General features: G+C 47.5%; 1 protein-coding gene across 1 annotated transcript in view; it reads right to left on the minus strand.

The window, feature by feature from the left end:
• Positions 1-19,957, minus strand: part of skia (v-ski avian sarcoma viral oncogene homolog a) — a 76,156-nt gene extending 56,199 nt beyond the window's left edge. Inside the window, exon 1 of the mRNA XM_061058647.1 lies at positions 18,577-19,957. Coding sequence (XP_060914630.1) covers positions 18,577-19,482 — 906 coding nt within the window. The 5' untranslated portion in view covers positions 19,483-19,957. The remainder of the gene's footprint in view (positions 1-18,576) is intronic.
• Between the last annotated feature and the right edge of the window lie 4,796 nt (positions 19,958-24,753).

Genomic DNA, 24,753 nt, shown 5'->3' on the forward strand with positions numbered 1-24,753 from the left:
TTTTTTTTTTTTCCTGCCTCGCCTTAATGCTCGAGCTGCTGCCTAGCCCACTTTGAGAGGGGGGTGGGAGGGTGAGGGAGGGGGAGAGAAACTCTGTCTGGCACCTTGAAACAAACACGAAAGTAAATCCATTAGTGCTTTTCCCCTCCCTCGCTCTACTGTAGAGGTGTCCGACTGTCTGCAACCCCCCCATCAAACTAATAGACTGAAATAGAAATGCTAGCTAGCTGGCTGTGCTGTGTAGGAGCGACCCACACACACACACACATGACACATTTTAAGCCCTGCTCTCGAGGACCTCTGGGCTATTTCTGTAATGAACCGCCGGTCGCTGAACTTCAGGTTAGCCTCATTAACACTCTGAATGAGACTTTGCACGACACGCCCTGCACTCAGCCTGCAGGCAACAATAAGGTGGCCACGCTCTCTGTGTGTGTGTGTGTGTGTGTGTGTGTGTGGGGCAGGTATCTCTGATGCTGTAAACTCGCAGCATTATCAAGGGCAGAAAACAACATTGCCCCTCCTCCCGGCTCTGTGTTCACTATCACAGACGGCTGCTGAGGCCTGAAGACAAGCTCAAAGTTCATTAGCACTGCTATATGGAAACACACACACACACACACACACACACACACACACACACACACACACACACACACACACAGAGCAAATAAAGGCCATTCACAGCGGGGTGAGCGGAGACGTAGCAGCGGCAGATCGTGTCTGTTTATCTGTTTACGGCCCTCAGAGACGCCGATAGTCATGAGTTTGTTATTTCTTGAAATCACCGTCCCTGTTTGTCGTCTCGCCCTTTAAACCTTGTTTGCTCTGCGGCACAATTACCTGCACAACTCATGTGACTCGCACTACACACTGACGCACACTTTCAGGACACATCACACTCATCTCTGCTGGATGTGAGCGAACCCTTTGCACCTTCACCAACGTATCAATACGCAGAAATGCAGAAATGAGTTCCAGCACATGCAGTAAACGCGCTCGAAAAAGAAAATCACGTTACAGAGAAGCTGATTAATCATGAAACTGATTTGAAGGACTGATACTGAGGCTTCTTTACAAAAGCCTAGGCTGTCAGAATGTAAAGATGGTTTTACATAAAAGACGTTAAGTTTGGTTTTAAAAACTCTTTTCTAAAAAACTAAAGTTTGACCAAAAAAAGTTGCAATTGAGTTTCTCTCAAAGCGCGCTGAGTTACGATCTCTTCATCGTTTACGTTGTGGAAGGATTTTGGTTTTTTTGCAGGTTATGTCCGATTCTCACATCTTTAACCGTTTATTTTTTTCCCATCAGCTTTCAGTGATTACAAAACTCTCAGCCATCATGGGGTTAGCACACGAGGAAGAGGAATGCGACCACGTGGGGCCTTTTTCAGCTCGGATGGAAAACTTCCTTCCTCTCTTTCTCTCCGGCCTTTTCACCACGTTTTATTTGTAACCTCCGATTCTGGCAGCTCCTCCTGGACCCTGAACGTCAGCCTGAAACCCCCCCCTCCTGGCCTGGTCACTGTTGTTGGTTTTGTTTTTCTGTATTTCTTTTTTTCTGAGCTGCCTCGGGGTGCATCTCTGTGAGGGCAGAGCACAAAGAGGCCCTTCTGGTCGAGCGCAGGGAGCCGGGCAGCCTCAAAATCGAGCCGGGCCGACCGGCCAAGCAAACACTGGAGCCTTCCAGCCCCGGAGCCGGACATTTTGTTCCACTGGTGAACTCTGGGAGAGGCTGAGCGATGTAGAGAGAGAGAGAGAGAGAGGCACGGGGGAGAGAAGGAGAGTGAGAGGCTGAGCGACTGGAGCCAAATCACATGACTTCCGGTGGTGAGGGAGGAGGGTCTGCAGATTACTCTGACACAGAGAGGCGCTCAGAAACACTCTGAACGTTTACAGGATGTTAGAAGAAGTCCATGTTTTGTGTCAGAGGACTTTTTAAATCTGTATGAACATGTTAGTGTCACTTTTTACAAAGTCATATTAACACACTAGATCATGTGGCTGGGACTCCATTTAGTCGTTCATGTTTACACCTCAGTCAGACCCAAACTGGCCTCTCTGTTCTGAGCCTGCTCACACTTCCTGCGCCGGGCTTTGACCCGGGAGTCGAACAGCATGAATGCGTAGAAGAAGAAGAACCAAAGTACCAACACGGAGAGCGCCGTTAAACGAGGAGGCACTGTAGCTCGACTTAGCGGTGTATGAAAACGTACCGAGTCCACCCGACAGGATTTTTATAATATTGAAATATTCAGCTGTCAGGAGTCGGGCCAAACGGCACTTCTTTAGACCCGCCTTGTTTTTTCTTTTTAAAAATAACCTTTTGGTCATCTGACTCTCTGGATGTTCTGAGTTTTTGATTTGGTGTTAGTTTCTGTGTAGTGTCGGCTGCTGCACTTTGTCGTTTCCTTTCTGTCACACTTTGTATGTTTACTTCAATGTTGTGACTGGAGTGGAGAAATACAGAGACGACTTCTTATTTTTTCAACATTTATTTCTCTTCAGTACAAACAGGAAGTTGTTTTTATACTTATTTGTGATAGTTGTACTTGTGGTCGGGTTTCCTTTTATATATTTGTCTTAAAGAAAGCGCTCTCTTTTATGTCTGATTTCTGAAGCTTTTGTCCTGACAGGGATGATTGCAGATGGCAATGAAAACATGACCCACGTTGTTAGAAACTGGACTTCCACATCAGGGCGTTTAACAAATCATCTGACAGCTGTGTACGTTTTCCTGGAGGGACACATGAGTAGGCACACGGACATTATGGGAGCAGACTTTGCAGACATTTGGTTGAGCTGCATAAGAAGAGTTGAGGAAGTCTCTGACAGCAGGGCGGAGGCGCGACAGGAAGTCGGTGTGGTGTTGAAACCTGAAGTCTCTGGCTCTGCGGTGCGCGCTCAGACTGACAGTCTGCAGGGTCGCTGTGTGGCCGACAGCCGACTCTCCGCTCACCCCGGCTGTACGCAGAAAAAGGGGAAGTGGGAGGGCGGGTGGTGCAGCAGCAGCAGCAGCAGCAGGTGAACATGTGACTCTGCACGGCTTCACTTGTTCACATGTGCTGTGTTTTCATTTTGCACAAAAAAGGCCCGTCCCTCGGCTTCTGGCTATTGTGCACTGACAGTCACCCCACACGGGTCACATGACGAAGGGGAGGGGGCTTCATTGGAGTAAACTCTGGTATCAGCAGCAACCTCTCTGACCCCCAGTGATGAACTGTAGCCCCCCCCCCCCCCCCCAGCAGAAACATTTACACAACTACAGAGACGGTCCCACACAGCCTCATGTTGATGCAAGAGTTGGAACGCACAAAGGTTTTATTCTGCTCTGAAAGTGGGACAAAGATCTTCCAGATTAAACTTCTTGTTGTGTTTGAGTCTTTTTTTTTCTTCTTCAGACTAAATAATTTGGTTCAAATCAGAAAAGCCGTCTGCGCTTCAGTCTCGCTCCAACACAACACCAAAGCTTCTGAAAGAGGAGGATTCAGTAGAGAGCAGAAGGGGACACCTCATCTTATTTCCTGTCCACCATCTTTCCCTCTCTCTCTCTCTCTTTCTGCCAGGTTTATTTCTCCTCTGGCCGAGCGAAGGCTAATGGACACATTAGCCGCCCGCTCGTCCCTACGCGGCGATTAGGTGGCTGTGAGGTCATCGCTCCACTTCTGCTCCCATCCACATCGGGGATCTATCATTTCATTACTGCTGCTGGAAAGGAGACGTCCAACTCTCCGTTCTTTTTAATCCCTCCATGTTTCTGTCTGTTTCTCTGCTGCTTCTTTTTTAAAAGTCCAAAATCGACCACAGAGGAGGGAGTTTAACAGAATTAGAAATCTGTCGAGATGATTAAGAAATAAAGGAAGCATCGCTCTGCAGAGAGGACAGCACATTGTTGACTAGTTCATTAATTATACGAGATTATTTAAGCTAATATTAAACACAATATGCTCAGTCTCTCTCTCACCTGAACGTGTGCGTTGATGAATATATATTATTTTTGCTGCTTTGGCAGACAAAAAGCATCCGTCAAGTGATTTAAGATCTTCAATAATTCTGTCCAACAACCCCTCTGCAGAAACCCCTTCAAGAGCCTCAAGGACCCCCCCCCCCCTTTATAGGACTGTGCTTTGGACGTTTACGTGTGTGTGCTCATTAAGAGGGGAAGATGAGAACACAGATGCTTCCACATCGAGAGAGTTTTCAGTTCTTCACTGACAAACACTCGAAGTCTCCTCGTTGAAAGTCTGAAGGACATCCAGGACTTGGAAAAAGAATAGAATCCTTCTATTGTACGTCGTTCAGAATAAAAAAGCCCTTTTTTTTACATGCATGCAGTGTGAACCAGGTGTGTGTGTGTGTGTGTGTGTGTGTCTGCTGGACCTGAGATGTATTGATTGCTGCAGGAAGTGGAATCTGATGTTTCACAGCACTTCCTGAGCTGAGCCGACGACGGTGAGAGCAGTGAGAGAGCGAGAGAGAGAGGGGGGGGGGGGGGGTTCAGGAAAGATGGAGGAGGTCTGACACAGGGAAAGTAGCCAGTTCATAAAAACATGAAAGGTCAGAGAGAGAGAGGGAGAGACATAACACCTCCGGCTCTGTCCTTGAGACGAGACTAAACACCGCCTCCCGTCTCAGAACAAACTCTGCTCTGTGGAAAATCAAGAAAAGCTTCAACGCTCTCCACTGTCTCCGACCTCAAGTACCCAGAATCCTCCAGAAAGTGTAGAAATGTAAAGAGGGGGAACGTTTGCAGAACCCCTGAAGTGTGCATTTAAAAAGCCCAATGCTGCTGTTACTGCACATGTTTGATTCTGTCCATGAGAAATGTAACACACTTCATTCTCAATGAGCTGACATCTGACCATGCTGACAGATATTTCATTACCTCTGATTGTAATCTTCTTCACTGTGTGCCACATTTTCTCAGCATGCCACTCAACTCTCATCAACTGTGTTTACTGTAACCGCTCTCATTCCATCACTTACATTTCAGTTTGTGCACGATGGAAATCATGTTGTGATAATGTGCACAGTTTAAGGTTATTTTCAGTGAAGTGCGGATAGCTGCAGACGCTGTGCCAGTCAAAGACGGTTTGAGAGCTCAGCCAAAATAAGAAAACCTGGTCCTTCCTCTGAGGGAGACACACGCAGCTATGCAGCGATAACACCGCTGGGAAAACTGTGAATGATATGCAAACCATGAAAAAACACACACACACACACACACACACACACACACACACACACACACACACCTGGCCTAATCCTCTGCAGAGCCATGCAGATACTCAGCAGCCATGCCTGCAGAGAGGGAACTCAAGGAGGGGAGAGGAGAGGAGAGGAGGGGGTGTGGCAAGGTTCAGCTGAAGCCCTGACCTCTGTGTGTGTGTGTGTGTGTGTGTGTGTGTGTGTGTGTGTGAAAGAGAGAGAGAAGATAATTAAACAGGGCAGACAGATGAGCCCTGTGAGAAGGCTAGAGGTCACATGGGATAAGTCAGCATGTCCGACCCGCCCCCCCCTTTTCCCTGATCACACACACGTGCACAAAAAACGCACACAATGACATAGATGTATATAAATGGCGGGGGTGCTTCACATAAACAGAGGTCCTGCAGCTCAGTTTAGCCTCCTGCGCTGTTTCTCTGAAGGAAGACGACGCAGAATAAGGTCTTTGTGCTCGCCGTGGGTCGGAGGCGCTTACACACTCCACACATTACCTTGTCTTGGAGATCTACAATTACATTAATTATACACCCAGGGCTTCAAGAGGTCTATTGTCTGCTCGGCAGGAGTGGACTGAGGGAGTGTGTGTGTGTGTGTGTGTGTGTGTGTGTGTGTGCAGGAAGAGGAAGCCTGGAAAGACATGAGCATGTGCAAAAATGTGCTTTTCAATGTGTTCTTTACAATCGAAATCAAGACTGTGTGTAAGTGCATGCCTGTGTGTGTGTGTGTGTGTGTGTGTGTGTGTGTGTGTGTCGGGGGAAGGGTGAGGATGTGAAGTCAATGAGGGGGGAGGGTTGGTTGAAGCAGAGGAGCGAGTCTGGGCCTGGTGGAGGCTTCCTGAACCTGAGACTTTGGAGTCTGCGCCAAAAAGACGGATCTCCTTTCAGCGTTTTTGTTTTATTTATCATCAGCGCGCCCGCCTCATCAGCCAGAGTGCGGCCGCGACGATCCACGCAGCAGATCGGTGACCTGGAGCAGAGGAACGTCCTGAGAGGTCTGCAGGATGGATGTTAACCCCATTATAAGTCTTTGTTTCCAACGCTCCATTCCTGAGGAGTAAACTGAGCCTGCAGAGGCCTAACTACCCTTCACTGCTTAAAACACACACACACACACACACACACACACACACACACACACACACACACACACACACACACACACACACACACACACACACACACACACACACACACACACACACACACACACACACACACACACACACACACACACACACACACACACACACACACACACACACACACACACACACACACACACACACACACACACACACACACACACACACACACACACACACACACACACACACACACACACACACACACACACACACACACACACACACACACACACACACACACACACACACACACACACACACCTTGCACCTCGACTTCCCATCGCTGCTGCAGCGTCGTTGCCTCCTTTCCCTGACTGTGTTTCTGTTCCAGTCTGAATGAAAGCCGGTCGGTTGGCTCTGAAAGTCAGAATTTTTCTCCCCCGGTGGATCTAAACCTCTCCAGTCTGCAACCAGTCTGAACCTGCCCCATACAAACACTGGTTTCTCCTCAAACCCAGTGACTTTCCATTAGTGCTGTAGCCAAGTCCTCATCCAAGACTCAGACCAAGACCAGAGCGTGTGAAGCCAAGACAAAGAACGAGAACACTCCTCCTGTATGAGTCCAAAAACTACACGGCACACTTCAGATAATATTTACGACGTGCAAAACCTTTTTTAATCATCAAGAAAGATATTTCCACGCCAGCAGATGAACGCCACCACAAGCTGCATGGAGAGCGTTATCTCTGCAGGTTTATTGGTGGACATAAAAAGAAGGAACAAGCCTCAGACCCTGCTCTACATCCAGAGCCGTAAAGAGTCCATTAAAAACACACTCAGATCTCGACTGCTTCTGTCTGGCCCGCTCTGACTCATTCTGACATCCGGCCGCCGTGGCACGTTTGGTTAATCTTAAACCGGATTAATCAGGAGGTGGACCGACCTGTCTCATTCATCCAACGAGACAACTTTGTGCTGAACTTTGACAGACCGTTCTTGTCGTCCTTGTTTAAGCACCAATACACCAAGTCAAATTCCTTGTGTGTGTAAATGTACTTGGCAATAAACCCTGATTCCGATTCTGTGTTCATCACAACGCCATTTTAAACGAGGTTCTGTCAGGTCAGGTGTGTGATAACCAGGACTAAAACAAAGGAGATTTCAGTCAGTCGGCTTGAAGCACTCAGGACTCGGGTCGATACGACTCCTGAATGTTAAACTTGGATATTTTACTGGCAAAAATCAAACATTATCGATGCAAAGGCAAAAAAAAAAAAAGTCAGAGACAATAAATATTGGCTAATTTCTTGATTTTGATAACAAAAAATTGCAGCAAGCTCCTGAACACGGTCCTAAATTACACAAAAAACATTTGTCTTATTCATCAAACCTGACCGTGATTGCATGCAAAAACTCCTGCTGCAAATCAATGACCTGTCTGTGATACACAATGACAGGCCGAAGCGTCAGATCATCCTGCAGGTCCCAGCTCTCAAGGAATTGTAAAGTTGTAAGGAGTAAGAAGAGTCATGCTTGTTTGAAAATGTGAATAATTACTAATATAGATTGATAATAAAAAGCTGACAGTGTGTCTTTGTTTGTGCTGGACCACAGCCGCCATGACGCTTCCAGAAAAGATGAGCGAACAGACGTAAGAGGGAGGACGGAGGACGGAGGAGGGGGAGGCAAACAATGAGCGCTGGTCCATGACTCAGGCGCTTTGGGAGCGCTGATCATCCCACAGCGAGCGGGGGGGGGGGTTATCACCTCTATCTGTCCCACCATCACAGATCCACAGCTGATACCCACCACAAAGGAGGTGACAATGGCTCGCCAGCGGACAGCATCACCACCCCCACCCCGTGCTCCCACAACAATACCTCACAGAACTCCTGGGAGCTGCCCTTCCACATGGCTGAGGCCAAACCACTGCAACCCCCCCCCCCTCTCCACCTCAGTCTTCAGAGAGTCAATGCAAAAAAAAAAAAAAAAAATGACAACAAAGAGGTTTCCCAAGACCCGGACCGCCTCACAACAACAGAAAAAAAAAACAACACAACACCTCGAGTCCTTTCAGCGTCTCTCAATGTCTGCCTTTGGAGCGGCGGCGTGTTTTCAGAGCTGAGACACGGGGTGAGAATGTGACGCCCCCTCGCCCACAACACGAGAGCTAATAAAAAAAAAGCAAAGAAGGTGACAAACTAAACCAAGTGTCGTGAGGATCAAGCCTGGTAAAGATTTCGCAAAAGCGCTGACACTGCAAGAATTCATCATTCATAGAGCGACGGTGACTGTGTCTTGATTTTTGCCTCGCGCCCAAAGACATGCCAGATGGTCAAAACAGCGCAGGCAGGCCGACGCTGGCTAAGGTTAATCCTCTTTTAGCCGTGTAGCTTATGCACCACATAGCTGGAACTGTCATGAATCTTCAAAGTAGAAACAGAATAAGTTTAGGCTTCAAAACATTAGAAACGTGAGCAGATAATCACGGTGATATTGTTCTTCTGATTCTCGCAGCTCTGCAGGAGAAGAGAGTCAGTTTGGCGTTGAGCTGTGATGTCATTACTCTTGTGATGTATTTTCAGCTGATGTTTCATGTTCCTACGACCTCGGGGGGGGATTGAGGGGAATGGACGTTTTCTGGATCTATTTTGGGTTTTTATTTGATATTAATGTAAACAGGATTATGCAGATTGGTGATTTTCCTCGTCCAGCTCCTGGCCGCCCACACGCTCTACATTCTCAACATTTCACGCTGCACATGGCACAATGTGATGACATCATCAGAGAACACAAACGCGGTGACGCGAAAGGAGGAAGTCTTAGTTTTGTGCTTTTAAACGACTGAAAGGTCTCTGTGATTTGACCTCCCATTGCTTCCTGCAGGAGCTTCGTCTCACTCTTTTATAAATGAAGCTTTGCTGTCTTGCCTCTTTACCATAAATATCTCTCTCTACTATCTACGTCCCATCCTCTCGGCTGAGAGAAGCTGCTGAGTTGACTTGGCGGCTTCCTCTCGGAGGAATCGTGCCAGTTCAATCAGAAATAAGATTAGCACAGCTTATTATTAGCCAGAAAATCTCCCAGTAGCTGCCGTCTCTGTCTGTACCTGTCCTGTTCCCAAACTCAAACAGGATCAGTGAGACACCTGCCGCGGAAACCATCCGACAGTCTGTGAGACTCCGCACAGAGACAGTCTGAGGAGGACCGCCGGCCTCTGACGGGGGACGCCACGGGAGGAGAATGTAGGCCAGGCCTGCTGGATGTGCTGCCGATATGTCTGCTTCTGGATTCATTATCAGACTAAGGAGGCAGAGCGGGGGCGGGATCGGAGTACTGTGTGGATGTCTGTGCTCGTGTAAGTGTGTAGTTTGCAGTGTGTGTGTGTGTGTGTGTGTGTGTGTGTGTGTGTGTGTGTGTGTGTGTGTGTGTGTGTGTGTGTGTGTGTGTGTGTGTGTGTGTGTGTGTGTGTGTGTGTGTGTGTGTGGAGGGGGGAGCATCACTGTGGGAGACAGGCAGATGGGGATGGAAATGAGTAGGCAGTGAGCTAATGCTAATCTCCTCCTACAGCTGATCCAGGCACCAAACAAGCACGCACACTCACAAACACACACATGACTGCAAATCACACAGTCGAGCAGCCCCTCGCCCAATCACACACCAAATGAGGCGGAGGATGCCTTCACTACTCGGATGTTTTCCCTGCGTTTCACACACACACACACACACACACACACGCACACGCACACGCACACACACGCTCTGCCAGGTAAGGCCAAAATCTGAAACCCGTCTGAGTGCACCGTTCATCACGCAAACATCCATTATATCACTGTGTTATTTCAGTGTGTGTGTGAGAGAGAGATAGAGAGAGAGAGAGAGAGAGCAAGCCTCCATCAGACAGCCATCTGCCCCCGTGGGAGCGGCTCAGCAGCACGCGATTGGCCGCCAGCCCCTAAAGAGCGGCGAGGGGTGAGGTGGGTCACCTCTTTATTTGGGGAGGGAAAGGTCGCGTGGAGCTGGCTGCTCTCCCAAACACAAGGCTCTACCGGGGAGGGGGGAGGGGTATGGAGGGGGGCGGGGGCAACTCCAGAGGCCAGCTCTGCTGTCATATACAAAGAGCTCTCCTGAGCTGACTCAGCACAAAGTACCCCCCCCCCCCCTCCCCATAGTACCCCACCAAACCAACTCATGATGATGTAACCCTGAGCCTCCAGCCTTCTCCTGTGGTTCACCGCCGGACCTTTAGTGACTTTAATGTTTGAATATTTATCGGATGACGACGGGGCCTCACAGAGTTTCAACTTTATAATCCAATTATTTAACAAACAATGCTGAAATGAGGCTAATTAAAGCCAGTAACAACAACACTGAAAACAGCTGTTTCATGTTGAAAAGACTCTCATTCTCGCGCTTAAGCAGAAACAATGTCTGAACGGGCTGCTAGCCAAGCTGCTGCTAACCGCTTTGGTTCTTTAAATATGTTTCTACAAGAAGCTAACAAACTAATGGTCCCACTTATCAAATCACTACATGAAACAGTTTTAAGTTACTACTATCTGTGTTTTTTACTCTCCTTAGTAAAGCCTTGAGCCGTGAGCTGAGCTGCTGCTTAGTTTAGCACTGCTTGTTTCCCTCCAGATAAACCGGTTGGATTGGAGCCTAGCATGAAAGCTAAAAACAGCAGAATGAATCTCCAACGTTGACTCCACGTCCACACATAACAGCGACCAGATACGACTTATCATGGGTGTAATCCATGCACAGTCTGTGGAGGACCCGTCCCTTACAGACCCTCCCCACTTCATACTCATTAAGAAAATGTAATTTTTCAGGTGAGGAGAGACATCTGTGTGTCCCTGTGAAAACCTCCATCTTTGCACGCAACGATGCACCTTCCTCGCGTCGGCGCGATCCCTCCACCTGCACATTTCTCGTGAAGCTGTGTGAACTTCTCAGTTTGCTGTGAAAAGTAAAAGTCTGTTGAGTAGCTCGCAGCATTCTGCCACTTGGCAAACATAAAAATGCAAAAGTTCAGCGTGATCGCGGCCTCGCGGCGAGCACCACCGCTCCTCGCCGGTGAAGGAGCTGCAGGGCGGGTTAAAGGAGGCGGAAGGTTAGAGGAAGCTGCTCGGGGGATGTGTAGTTAAGACAATAGCGGGGAATCGAGCGCCATGTGTGTGGATGAATATTTCAAAGAGCCTCTCATTAAATAAACATACTGGACCTCACCGCCTACGGTAACCTACCATCAATATTGAATGCCCACAAAAAAAAAAAAAAAACACCGACACAGAGTTTGTCAGGGGCCGGCGCCGAGGCCAGACGGCCAATAAAACCCACGGCTCCTCTTCCACGCAACACCTGCAGGAGGTGAACGGGTTCTCCTGCCGTGCACGCTCTGACAGTAATCCCGCTGAGACACGCTCAAGGTCCTTCCAAGACTTAAGAATAGCCACTGCACGATGATGAGTGTGCCTGTTAGTTTCACGCTTTATCGGCAGGCTATGAATATTCTGACAGGGATTTCAGCGAGTGGGAGGAAAAACGTTGATTTCCACGCCACGCTCTGGGTCTCGGAGCGTTGCGTGCTGCAGAGCTCTCTCAGACGGCTTACATGCATGGCTGCCTGCAACAACGTGGACTACTCCTCGGGAAGCTTCTTTTTTTTTTTTTTTTCCCTCCTCCATCTTTGAATGGATGGATTTGTCTGGTAGGTGGGAGGTGGAACAGGAGCCCCTCATCTCCTCCACCTCCTCCTCCACACTCTGACAGCCGGCCAGCTCTTCTTCAAGAAGTAGGTCGGCTGCTCCGACCGTTTGTTACATGAAGGAAGCGCTGCTGACGGAGGGAGAAACCAGTGGGCTGAGGGAGACCGTGGAGAGGAGGGAAGAGAGAGATGGGCTACAATTGGCTGGAATCTTGTCCTTTCCTTTCCCTTTTTCTTTTTTTCTTTTCGGGCTTTTTGTGCCTTTTATTAGAGAGACAGGACAGTGGATAGAGTCAGAAATCAGAGAGAGAGAGTGGGGAATGACATGCGGGAAAGGAGCCACAGGTTGGATTTGAACCTGGGCCGCCCGCTTGGAGGAGCAAGGCCTCCATACATAGGACAGGCGCACAAACCACTGCGTCACCAGCACTCGGGTTCGAATCCCGCCTGTGGCTCCTTTCCCGCATGTCATTCCCCACTTCCTCACACCCTGATTTCTGAATCTATCCACTGTCCTAAAAAAGCCCCCCTAAAAAAATGAGATAAAATTGGAACCGTACCAAAATAAATGATCTGTCCCGTCTCACTTTTTTTTTTTTTTTTAAATGTTTTGTGGTTATCAGTGATCATTGTGAAACGGTAAGATAAACGCCCGCCAGGTGTTCGAGCAAAAGGTACAGAGAAGTCAGAATCCTCAAAACACACTTTCTACATGTTCTCATTCCTCGTGCACAATCAAGCGGCGAGCAGGAAAATCCTCCTTTTTCTTTTTTCAGAGAACTTTGACGGCTTTGAAATAAAAAAACAAAAAACCATCACGGCACGGAGACACTGTGAGTGAAAAGAGTCGCTGCTCTTCATTCATTTTCCGCCGCTACTTCAACGGCAGCTTTCAGAGAACCGTTCCAGACAACACAACCTGTGACGCCCCTCCTCTCTCTCTCTCTCTCTCTCTCTCCTGTCTGCAAACCTCTGTTTAAAAAAGCGCATCAAAAACATCGCTGACTTTTCATCTCAATTGTTCCTCAAATCTTTCGCCGAGGAGCCTTGCAGGCGTGTTTTGTGGCTGATTCTCTGCAGCGGGAGAGAAATGAAAGAGCTTTGGAGACGCGGCAGCATATGTGGAAAGTAATTAGCTGAAGTTTCAGCACACAAACTTAACTACTAATTAAACAGCCTCCTTTTAATTGACTTTCATTTGCATACCATTCAGGCGGAGAGCATTCACGCTCCAAATCATTAAAAAGTCGTTTTCTTTTTGGTGCCGTTTCCTCTGAATGCTCGCCGTGCCCGCAGGTCAAAACCAACATGTATATTTAGAGGAAGAGTTTTTGTTCGAGAGACTTTCTGTTTAATGGAGCTCAGGAAGTGATGGAGTTTCAATCACAGTCGACATAAAGACACCCGAATGTCAATGTGGCATTGATCTGTCCGACCCTCAGTCATGCCTCGCAGCACCGACTCACTGGCCTCCATTAAGAGTCCAGACTGGCAGCCTGGCCCGACAGCAGAGCTCATTAAACCGGGGTAATTGAATTGGTGGCTTCCTCCTTTCCAAAGCACGGAGGAGAAGGTCTAAATTTAAGAACCACCAGGACAGAAAAGTGCCAGAGAGAGAGAGACTCAGAGAGAGAGAGCGAGAGAGACTCAGACAGAGAGAGAGACTCAGAGAGAGAGAGAGAGACTCAGACAGAGAGAGAGAGTGAGAGAGACTCAGACAGAGAGAGAGAGAGACTCAGAGAGAGAGAGAGAGAGACTCAGACAGAGAGAGAGAGACTCAGAGAGAGAGAGACTCAGAGACAGAGAGAGAGAGAGACTCAGAGACAGAGAGAGAGAGAGACTCAGAGACAGAGAGAGAGAGAGACTCAGAGAGAGAGAGACTCAGAGACAGAGAGAGAGAGACACAGAGAGAGAGAGACTCAGACAGAGAGAGAGACTCAGAGAGAGGGAGAGAGACTCAGAGACAGAGAGAGACTCAGAGACAGAGAGACTCAGAGACAGAGAGAGAGAGAGAGACTCAGAGACAGAGAGAGAGAGACTGAGAGAGAGAGAGAGAGGTGAAATATTCCTGAGCAGCTCCTGACACACACAGATACCAGCTGCTGTCCCGTCCTCCGGGTGGACATGGCGGGCTGAGCCAGCACTGCGTCTTGCATATGAAACAGGACATGGGCCTATATCCCCTCAGGGAGTTCACTTCCTCTGAGCCGAGCCCCCTCCTCCTCCCCCCCGCCCTCCTGAAACAAGCAGCCCCTTCAGCTGGAGGCCAGATATCCCGAGCGGCTCCTCGGGGGTGGGGGTGGATGTGGAAGTAGAAGTAAAAGGGGAAGTTTTGGCTCCTGCACATCAGAGAGTGGAGGCCAAATATTTCAGTCCAGTGATTCAGAACCAGAATGTTTCTTCTCCCTTATTACAATTTCAGGACTGAAAAGTTGAAAGTTACAGATTCAGTTTGAGCTCGTTGATCGAGCGCCCACACGATGAAGCATGGAGGCAGCGTGCAGGAATGTGCAGCGGGTCGGCAGCACGGTAACACAACATGTGTGGAGCATGGACTCAAAATGGCTTCTACACACACTTCATTGTTTCTGACTGAATTCTTTCCAAACATCTGTAGGAGTGACAATAATATCTTGATCTTTGATTCGTCTACCTTAATCAGGGACCAGACTGGAAATATGAAATATTTCATCTTCAAATGTCTTTTTTTTATGTCCAACCAACAGTCCAACATCCACAGACTCTTCATTCACCGTCATCAATCACAAGTGAAAGCAGGAACATTTAAGACGCTGGAAGCTGCAAATGATTTGAAGGTTTGTTTTAAAAATGACTCATCACCGCAGGATTCAGATTAAATGTGAAAATGAAGATGACATCTGGATCTGTCATTATTTATAAGCTAATGTGTGCACACTGGAGACGACACATCCTGGTGAGCAGATGAGTTCAAGTCTCCCTCCCGTCGATGTGAGCACTGACCTGATGTCTGACTGTCTGCTTCTATCTGCAGCTGAAACAAACTGAGCGTGAGACTGGAGCAGGATCCTCGCCCTCGAGGAAGGCACCAGAAGAAAAAAAAAAGAAGACGCCTGACGTAAACTTGCTGGTTTTGAACCAAGCATGAGTCAAGCTTGAGCTGGCTCGACTGTAAGCACCCCCCCTTCCTCCCTCCTCCATCCGTCCCCATTTTCTCTGTTTCATATCTCCCTTAAACAGACGGACTGTGCAGAAATCACATCATCTTGAGGGCGAATTATGAAGTTAGCGACATTCTAAATCTGCAGCCGCAATCCTTATCTAAACATCCTGATGCGGAAAGCCGCTGATTATGTGTGCCACCCACATGTGTACCAGCCAGAAACCAGAGGACTCGCAGCCAGCGGCTGGCAGGAGTCGCCCGGGAGAGAAGTTGCTCCACACCCTGCACATAAACTCATTTAAACAATTCAATAGCTCGCTGCGTTTCTGTTTACAATCAGCGCCGTGGCTCACATCCTCCCCGATAAGAACTCAGAATGAACTTTTGCTGCAAACTCTCAGTGCAGGCTCGCTGCATATAAAAAAGCAGTTTTTCCTTTAAATGGTGTGTGATTCAGATAAAAGCATCGTGTGTGCGTCTCAGAAGGAAGCTCTCGGAAAGTGTCTGCGAGGAGGGAAGTGTGGCAATATCACTTCCTGTGTCTGTCTGCATGCGAGACTGCTGCTAACACTTCTGCAAAGCCTCATTAATATTCACAGAGCCGTCCGGTCTCCGCGCCTGACAGCACGCACATGATGGCGTTTTTTTTCCCTGCGCGCTGAGAGGTAGAAGGCAGCAGCAGTCTGGCACTTCGCCTCACATGGAAGCAGGAACATTTTCAAAGTGTGTCGGCTGAAACATGCTGACAAAGAGCGCCGTGAATTCAGAAATATTCCTGAACTCCTGCTTGGCGGGTACTCGCTCATTAGTGTTTTTTGAAACGGGGTACTCCAGGGGGAAAGAAAGAGAAGTCGAATTAAAAAGCGGGCTGAAATGAGCCGGGGGGGGCTTAACACTTGGGTGCCCCGTCGGCACTTGTAAAAATAGAAGAGGCCCCTGGAAGCGGGGGGTTCTCGAGGTGTGCCCACTCAAGCCTGAATGAAAGTGTGTGCCAGGAGTGGGTATTCACCATGCATGGCAGGACTTTGGCTCTCCTCACGACTTCAAGGGTCTCCCTGATTTCTCTTTCTTTGGAGGACTTCTGTGAAAGAAGCTTCAGAGCTCCGCGGGGATGTAAACACTCTGTAGTTACTCACCGAGCCTCATCAACAAGAGTTCAGATACGCAGGGCAAGCAGTGTCAGAAAAGCTCCAAGTGTGACCTCAAACATACGATTACAAAAAGGTGTTAAAAGAGTATACCTGCACCTTTGACAAAAAAAATACCATCACTTCAATGATCCACTTGTTTGAGCAGAATTATTCTTCAACGCTCCAAACCAGCAGCCTAAACTAAAGTGCACACTGCTCTGCGCCGCCACCATGGAGGTGTTACTGCTGCCACCCACATCTACTTTGATAAAGCGGCAAAGAAGAACGCGTCCTGGTGATTAAACACACGGGCCGTTAAAAGCAGAAACATCGCAGAAGCAGTGTGTGACGATGGTCACAGCACCACCGGGGGCTTCAGCAGACACCTCCGACCGAGCCGAGCTGCAGCCGACACTACCTGACTTTGAGGATAGGTGCTGTGCTCGCCTTTTAAATTTGAAACCCTTACACGTCATTGGCTTGCAAGGTTTTGAAAAAATAGCCAAATTATCTGCAGCAGTCCCCTCTTCACCACGACAAACGACCAGGGAATTAAAAACCAGTAAAAAAAAAAAAAAAAACACACTGCATTAGTCTGCTTTATGTTTTAAGATGTTTTTCTCCAATGCTTGAAACTCCCTCCACTCTGAAAGTTGTCTGCGCAGGTAAAACAACAACAATTGTAATCACATCACACCTGTGTGCATAACGTTGCATGCATCAGTACTCGGTATCAGCGGCTCAATAAATGAAGGTGTCAGGAGGGAAAATGATGTCAGAGCGTCTCTCAATCATCGGCAGTATAGGTGAAGTATGTGAGTGTGTCAGAGGTGGGTGGTTTGCCTGGGTGGATGTGGGGGGGGGGAGGGGGGGGGGTCTGATGTTTGCTGAATGCTCCCCTTTGTTGGGATCATATTATGTTTCCACCACAATACTTCTAAACCCTGCTTCATCAACTCCATTCATGTGTAACAGTTCATGCAAATGGCTGCACTAGCCTTTTTTTTCAGGGGGGGAGGGGAGGGAGGGGGGGTTGGGGGGGGGATCCCTTTTATCAGACTACCACCCAACTCTACAAACTCCTGCCTGCCTGCACACCAAAGCACAGATTATAATCCCGCTTTTCTAACAGCATTACAGTCAGTTTAGCCCCAAAAGAAACCCAGCAGAGCCGAGCGGGGATGGAACCGGATTCAGTGCACGAGTGAGAAAAAGTCCCAAATCACATTTTCATAAACAGGAGATAAACTCTTCAATATATCGCCATGCATGACAAAGACAATCAGAAAAGCCTCCAACCAACAAATGTCCATTTCTTCTACGATGTGATTTTCAAATGGATTTCCTTGCAATCAGTTAATGGATTAAGTATTTCAGCTTCAGTCTGAGCTGCTTCATGTGGTGACCAATCCAACAGGAAAACAAAGCCAACATCTGATTCTGCAAATATATTTTTTTTTTAAACAATCAGGAGAATCAGACGCTGTGAGGAAAAACCCCAAGATGCAAACTTTCATTAAAGCAGCAGGAAGTGAGAAACATGACAGTCCGACACACGGAGAACACAAAGTCAACATGACACAAAGATGAAGAAATGCAGATTTTTGTCATAACAGTGAACGTGTAAATGTTTCCTTTACATCTGACCTGATGTTTAATCTACACACACACACCCTCCTCTGACTGTTGTTTCCCATTGAGCCATTTGTTGGTAAAAGAGATTGTATTTACAGTGGAGGCTCATAAAGAGCAGCCTGAGAGGCAGATAATGGCTTTATGACCAGCAGAGGTGTTCTGTTGTCACCGCTGGGTGAGCCTCAATTAGTGACAACATATCAATGATGACCAAACACTCGGTGGTTCCTTCACTGACACACAGACACACAGATTTATCACAAGATGCATTCAGGGGAAACCGGTCACAAGCCAGGATTAACCATTGATGATTTCCTTTAACTGGGACATTTCAGGGAATCCTCTCTGGGATTCACAGCTACAGAACTTCCTCCAGCTGGAACTATTTCTAGAAATCACACAGAGACTTTTCTCCAGATCATTTAGTGAGAGTTTCCATAGAGGGGAGGAAACACTGCACAAAGCTGCATTGAAATTAAAGATGGGGGGGGGGGGGGGGGGGGGGGTTACTTGATTTAAAGATTTTAAAATAAGCTGCAATGCATGAAGCAGATTTTGAGAAGTGGGGGAATACAGACAAACCAGAAAGTAGAGTCTGAATGGCGCTGAATTAGAGCTCCACTGTCAGCTGTTAAAGCATATGGACTCACCCTGGACGAAGCTTTCCTCTTGTACTTGTTGGCGAAGTCAAACTTCTCCTTGATCTCGTCCAGGAGCTGCTCCAGGCGGGCCTTCTCCTCTTTCCCCGTGTAATCCTGGCCGAGGAGGATGTACGCCCTCCAGTTGGCCGAGTCGAAGCCCCAGTGGCAAGTCCTGTTCTCCTGCGCCTTGTGGCTGTGCACCACGAACTTGTGCGTCGGGTACATGAGTCTGCAGTCCATGCACTGGATGCACGCTGCGTTGGGGGTCGTGTACAGCTCCGGTACGAACAAGCCCTTACACTTGCCGAAACACTCGTGGTAGATTTTGAAGCTCCTCTCGGTGAGCTCCAGCTCCAGCACGCCTCCGTTCAGCTCCTTCTTGCAGCGCGGCGGGTAGGCGCCTCCGTAGATCAGGGCGTTGCAGAGCCGCTCCGCGTCCGTCTTGGTGATGAGGCCGCAGGACGGCGCGGAGAAGGGCAGGATCCCCATGACTTTTAGGATCTCCAGCTGGTCCGCCGTGCACCGGGAGCAGTAGATGTGCAGCTCGTCGCACACGGAGTTGATCTGCTGCAGGCTGAAGTCCCGCAGCACCGTGTTGAGGATCTGCGGCAGGCACAGGCGCTTCTCCCCGCCGACCACGAAGCACGAGATGGTCTCGGCTTCCAGCACCGTCTCGCACCTCTCCGTGGATCGGTCCGACGGGATGAAGAGCGGGCCGGGCATCACCGGCGGCGGCAAATGCTGCAGCACCGGCTCGGGCTCCTTCCCGTCCTTCTTGAAGAGGAGCTCATGTTGCCACCGGGCAGAGAAAGCCGCCGGTCCGCCCAGAGAGCTCATAGAGCTGTGTTGAAACTGCTTCAGAGTTTGTTGCAGTCCCGGATGAGGCTGGAAGCTCTGCCGACTTACAGTCTCCATGTTTTTCCTGCAACTTTAGAAGCGTAAATCCTTCTTGGCGTCGACCGGGAATCACGAGTAGTATCTATCCGTTCCTGAACCTGGTAAATCCACGGCGTCCCTGAAGTAAACGAAAAGGCGAAGCGCTTCATCAAACATCCAGTAAGAAAAAGTCCCAGATTACAGTTTTATTCCGAGCCTACAGAGTGAACACCGGCCAGTCGCTCCCTGCAGCGGGGCGCAGACTGTCCATATCCGGAGAAACCCCGGCTCTCCAAACTCCACACGAGAGAAAAGTTCCGTTTGTTGGATTCCAAAGAGAAGTGGGTGAAAATGAAACAAAAGCAGGAGTTGTGGGTCGATACAGCTCGATAAAAAAATCCTTATTTGCGGCTCTTTCCGCTGTCGAGGACTGCAGCAACCCGCTCCGTCTGCCCCCGCAGTTCACTCTGACTGTATGGAGATGAGAAGTCTGAGAGCCAGCCTCTCTCGCTCTCTCTCTCTCTCTCTCTCTCTCTCTCTCTCTCTCTCTCTCTCTCTCTCTCTCTCTCTCCCTCCCTCTCTCGCTCTCTCTCTCTCTCTCTCTCTCTCTCGCCCCCTCCCTCTGTGTTTGTGTGTCTGGCTCAGTCATTGAATCCCAGCCAGGAATGTGAGTGACTCTGCAGGCAGGCTGGGCTCTTCCAGGAACAAGCCATCACCCCCTGCTGCCCTGCAGAGAGAGCGCAAGGAGAAGTGAAGGGAGAGGCTGCGTTCGCGTCCCATGGGAAAAAAGCAAACACAACTTTCCCTTGAAACTGTTTTCTCATTAATTCTGCAGCGATCAACAGAGACTAAGTGTAACAGTTCTGTATTTTCAAACTGCTTTGTTCTCCCACTTCATTAGAATTGAACTTTTGAATGTCACTCTTTGTTTGGTGTTATTTGAAAGATCAAGATGTGAACAGAGCATAAATTATAAAAACATAAATAAAGGCCACTGTCAGTGATCACCCCCCCATTCATTCACCCAAAACTTTTACATCAGAATCAGAGAGAGACTGATTTATCAACTTTGAGGAATGCGCTTTGGTCTTATATGACACAACGGATATGGGAAAAATGAAACTAAATAAACATAAAATAACAAGAAACATATCTATGATGCAGAGAATAAATTAATATAGAATACAAAATACAAAAATACAACAACTTTCTGTTTTCTGTGCAGGATAGTGCATCATAGTGAACAGAGATTGCACAGATTTCTGTAGGAGGCATGTCAGATAAACATCCAGTGTGTGAAGAAACATCCAGATAATAAAATATAATTAATGCATACCATCTTTAACCCTAAATACACATTATTATTACTTATTAAAGCAACACAAATACACTTTTTTATTCATTGTTGTTTCACTGAAGTAAATCCTGTTTCAAAATGTAAACGCTGTGTTCTTAATGGCATGAGCTTTTTTTTCTTTTCGGGACCTTTTTGGGAGGGCTGTTTCTAAACGGCGTGACCGTGGGCCCTGTGATTGGACCGCTAGATAGCATTGTATTACCTGTATTTACAACATTTCTGGTATTGGACCTGGGCGTGCAGCCCGGGTTCCCCAGTGTCTCTCCCTCCCTGCTTTCAGATTATATCCACTGTCCACACCTTCATTGGAGAGGAAAGCTGAAGAGAGACGGGGAACGTTGGGAGGAGAGAGTGGGGGATGTGATGCAGCAAAGGGCAGAGGTCGGATTCGAACCCACGGTCATGATCAGAATCAGAAACTTTTTATGAATCCCTGAGGAAATATTCTGTGATAATTCAACATCAATACTTTTTGCACATTTATGTCCTCACCAATGCTTCTGTATCTTTATTGCATAATGAGTCTTTGAATGTTACTTTATACATTTCGTTCCCCCTTATAGAACTTTAATGTTTATTCTTTTAGTTTGAGTCAACAGTGATGTTTTTCCGGCTCCATATCCTTCCAGTTATTCGCTGATCTGATGCACTCCCACTCTTGTGTCACCTGAGCGCAACAGATTCCAAAAGTTCCTATTTCCCATCTTTCCCACAGGCCCTGAACGCAGCAGGAGGATAGAGAGAGTTTCTATGAATCATTTGGCTGCAGAGAGGATGGGAGGTGTTCTGTGAGACGAGACAAATTTAGCTCTGGAAGGGGAAACGCAAACTGCTCGACTGGCTGCGGTTTATTTATTTTCCTTCTGAATGTGATAAAAAAAAAAAAAAAATAGTTTGGCACGGAGCGGCGAGTAAACAAGTTTTATGTGTTGGGAGACCTTGAGAGACAATCCTGCTAATGAATGATGAGAGGACTTTTTTTCTGTTTGTTTTTGTCCACAGATAAGATGGAGGAGACAGTGAACACAATCAGGTTTCATTCAGGAGATTATTTCTCTTTACTCTCTGAGAAAGTTTAACAACACTTAGCAACATTTTCTACAATTTATTTGGATTTTTACTCAATTTTCTAACAGAAATGATCAGTTACAAAGGTTCATATAGTCCCATGGTTTCTACTTGTTTTAATAGAATGATGCTTTATTTCATGTGTTGTGCAAACTGATGAATGAGGCTGTTTGAGGATCATCATGTCAATGTTAACTTTAAATTATTAAGTTGACTGAAAATGTGGGGTTTTTTAAGTTTAACCTCGAAGGTTAAACACTTTATTCCACATGATTCTCTCTTAAACTCGTTATATGAAGTTAAAAACTGAAGGAGGGGTGATTAATTATCAGGATTAACCGAATGATCTAACCTCAGGAGGTCATCTGATGCAGCAGTTTGCTGCTCCTGTGGCGCCTCCTAGCCAAACTCTGCTGTAACTGCGGCGTGATGGAAGCCAGAGGGGCAAAACCTGCACAAGCCTCCACTGAGGGAGAAGTGTTATGAGTGCATGAATATGAAGGAATATATAGAATCAGATGAAGGAATGAAGGCTTCATGCTTCCCAACCTCTCCTCTGGGCGCCATAACTCTGGGGGGTGGGGGGTGTTAGGGGTGTTAGTCAGATACAGACGGGGGGGGGGGGGGGGGGCAAGGAAAAAGGTTGGGAGTTATAAAACTAAAAGAAGAAGAAGAATGCAAAAGTCAAGAGCAATTTGCATAAACTCAGGTAACACTAATGACATTAGGAACACGACATTAGCGTTAGGCATTAGGCAGCATGAACAAACTGAAACATCGCTTTTACTCGAGCGGCATGAAGGAGTGTTCACAGACTGACCTCAGGAAGTTGCTTCCTTCATTGCTGAAACATATTGCCTAATAACAGATTTATTTAAAGGAGTAAGGTGTAAGGTCTTTTATGATTTCTTGAGCGCCGGTTGGATGACTACAGCCTCTGTACAGGGGGCGTGACCTAACTGATGGCCATCGGACCTCCGTTCTCGTTCTTCAAGTAGCTAATTGGACTGTAAAGAAAGACAGGAAGTGGTTGTCCTTTACGCTGGCTACACTGTAAGACCCAACAATCCAAGATGGTTTCTGAGACTGGCCGTATATCGATGAAGGACAAAGGATGCTTCAGATCTTTTATTATATCAAAATGACCCAATGGTCAACTCTGTACTGTATGACTGTCTGTGTGTACAGTAAGTGGTAATGGATACAAGTGAGATACAAAGCCTGTGCTGCCTTCAGGCGTCTCATCCAATCAAGGCCAAAGCTGAGAGACGGTACGGAGTGAATGCCAAGACTCGTTTGAAGGATGCAGACTGATGCCAGCATGCAGTACTTAACCTCCTCCTCTTCTTCTTCTTCTTTTCTTCCACATGAACTCATCTGCGCTCATCATGTTCTTACGTACTTGTATATCTCTTCCTCTCTTTGCAGATTTATTCTTCTGCTCACGGTGAACATGAAGGGATGACCATAACTCAAAGTCTTGTCCAGCCTCGACTCCGTTAAGTGGACCTTGTGGACCTTAATAGAAATGCAGTTGCTAAAACAAACTCGTTTGGACTACTCTCCTGTGTTGTTGCAACATAGACAGATTTGACATCCTGGATTTAGTAGCTGATGCAAAGGACAAATGTGTTTAAAGTTTACGTCTCGTTTGGGAGAAATAAAACTCCTGCAGTCATCGTTCTCTCTTCCTCTTGTTTGCAGCTTTGAAATCTCTCAAACTGTAATAACTCTGCCCAATAGTTTAATGCAGACTGAATGAAATGATGATCAGCCAGTCTGATTTACCTGCCGACCTGTGTTCTCTCTGCCGTGCATTCATTTCACAGTTTACGTCTTCAACAAGCAGGAGCTAACTACAGCCAACCTACCTGATCAGGTGCCAGTTGGTTGTAGGATCATACTATTAAAAAATAAATAAAACAGCCTGTAGCTTCCTCATGGTCGCTGGGTGGTTAATTCCTTTCCTAGCTAGTCGTCAGAAAGTGGCGAGAAAAAGAAGTCAGATACGATGAGCGATCACAGCCAAGCGCTAAAATCATCACTCCAACGTTCTTTTAAAGTTTCTGCTGGGAAAGTTACATTTTCCTGCTCACTCTCACTGGTTCTTCATGTCGACCAGAGCAGGAGCATGTGTGCTGAATAAAAGAGTTTTAAGAAGGTTATGCTGGACTATTCAGGGGGGCAGGCCTGTGCCGTGTGAGATTGAAGACCATCTTCTCATTTCACTCGAGGACAGGGACAATGAACTGTTCATAAAGTTTTATTTTTGGGGCTTTTTGTGCCTTTAATGGAGAGATAGGACAGTGGACAGAGTCAGAAATCAGGGAGAGAGAGAGGGAGGAATGACATGTGGGAAGGGAGCCACAGGCTGGATTTGAACCTGGGCTGCCCGCTTTGAAGACTACAACCTCTGTACATGGGGCGCGCGCACTAACCACTGTGCCCCTGTTCATAAAGTTTTTTTAAACCAAATGAGGTGCTGACCGAGTGTCCAAAGCTTTACAAAATGGCTACGAGCAGCAGAACTTCTAAATGGGGTTTGCATATTGAAGAACGTGGACCATAGAAGTAATGAAGCCGAGCTTGTGGAATACCCAGGGTATGTTTTTGTAACTCTGGAACATCTCAAAGCCTTCAGCCTAAAAAACAATTTTGTCCAAGTGGCTAAATTACACGAGGAACACCTGAACACGTTCCTGTTTATGTTCTCGTCTCTCCTTGGAGGGGTCGCCTGGTGATATAACACGTTTTTTTGGGGGTATTTCTTTAACTCAAACAGAACTTCTGCTACCTCACTTTTACTCTCCTCGCTGTCTCCGGCGTCGCCATGGCAGCGCAGAACAACACGGCGTCACGTGGGGACGGATGACATAACGTTTCTT

Source organism: Labrus mixtus, chromosome 15 (genome assembly GCF_963584025.1).
Source record: "Labrus mixtus chromosome 15, fLabMix1.1, whole genome shotgun sequence".
Lineage (NCBI taxonomy): Eukaryota > Metazoa > Chordata > Actinopteri > Labriformes > Labridae > Labrus > Labrus mixtus.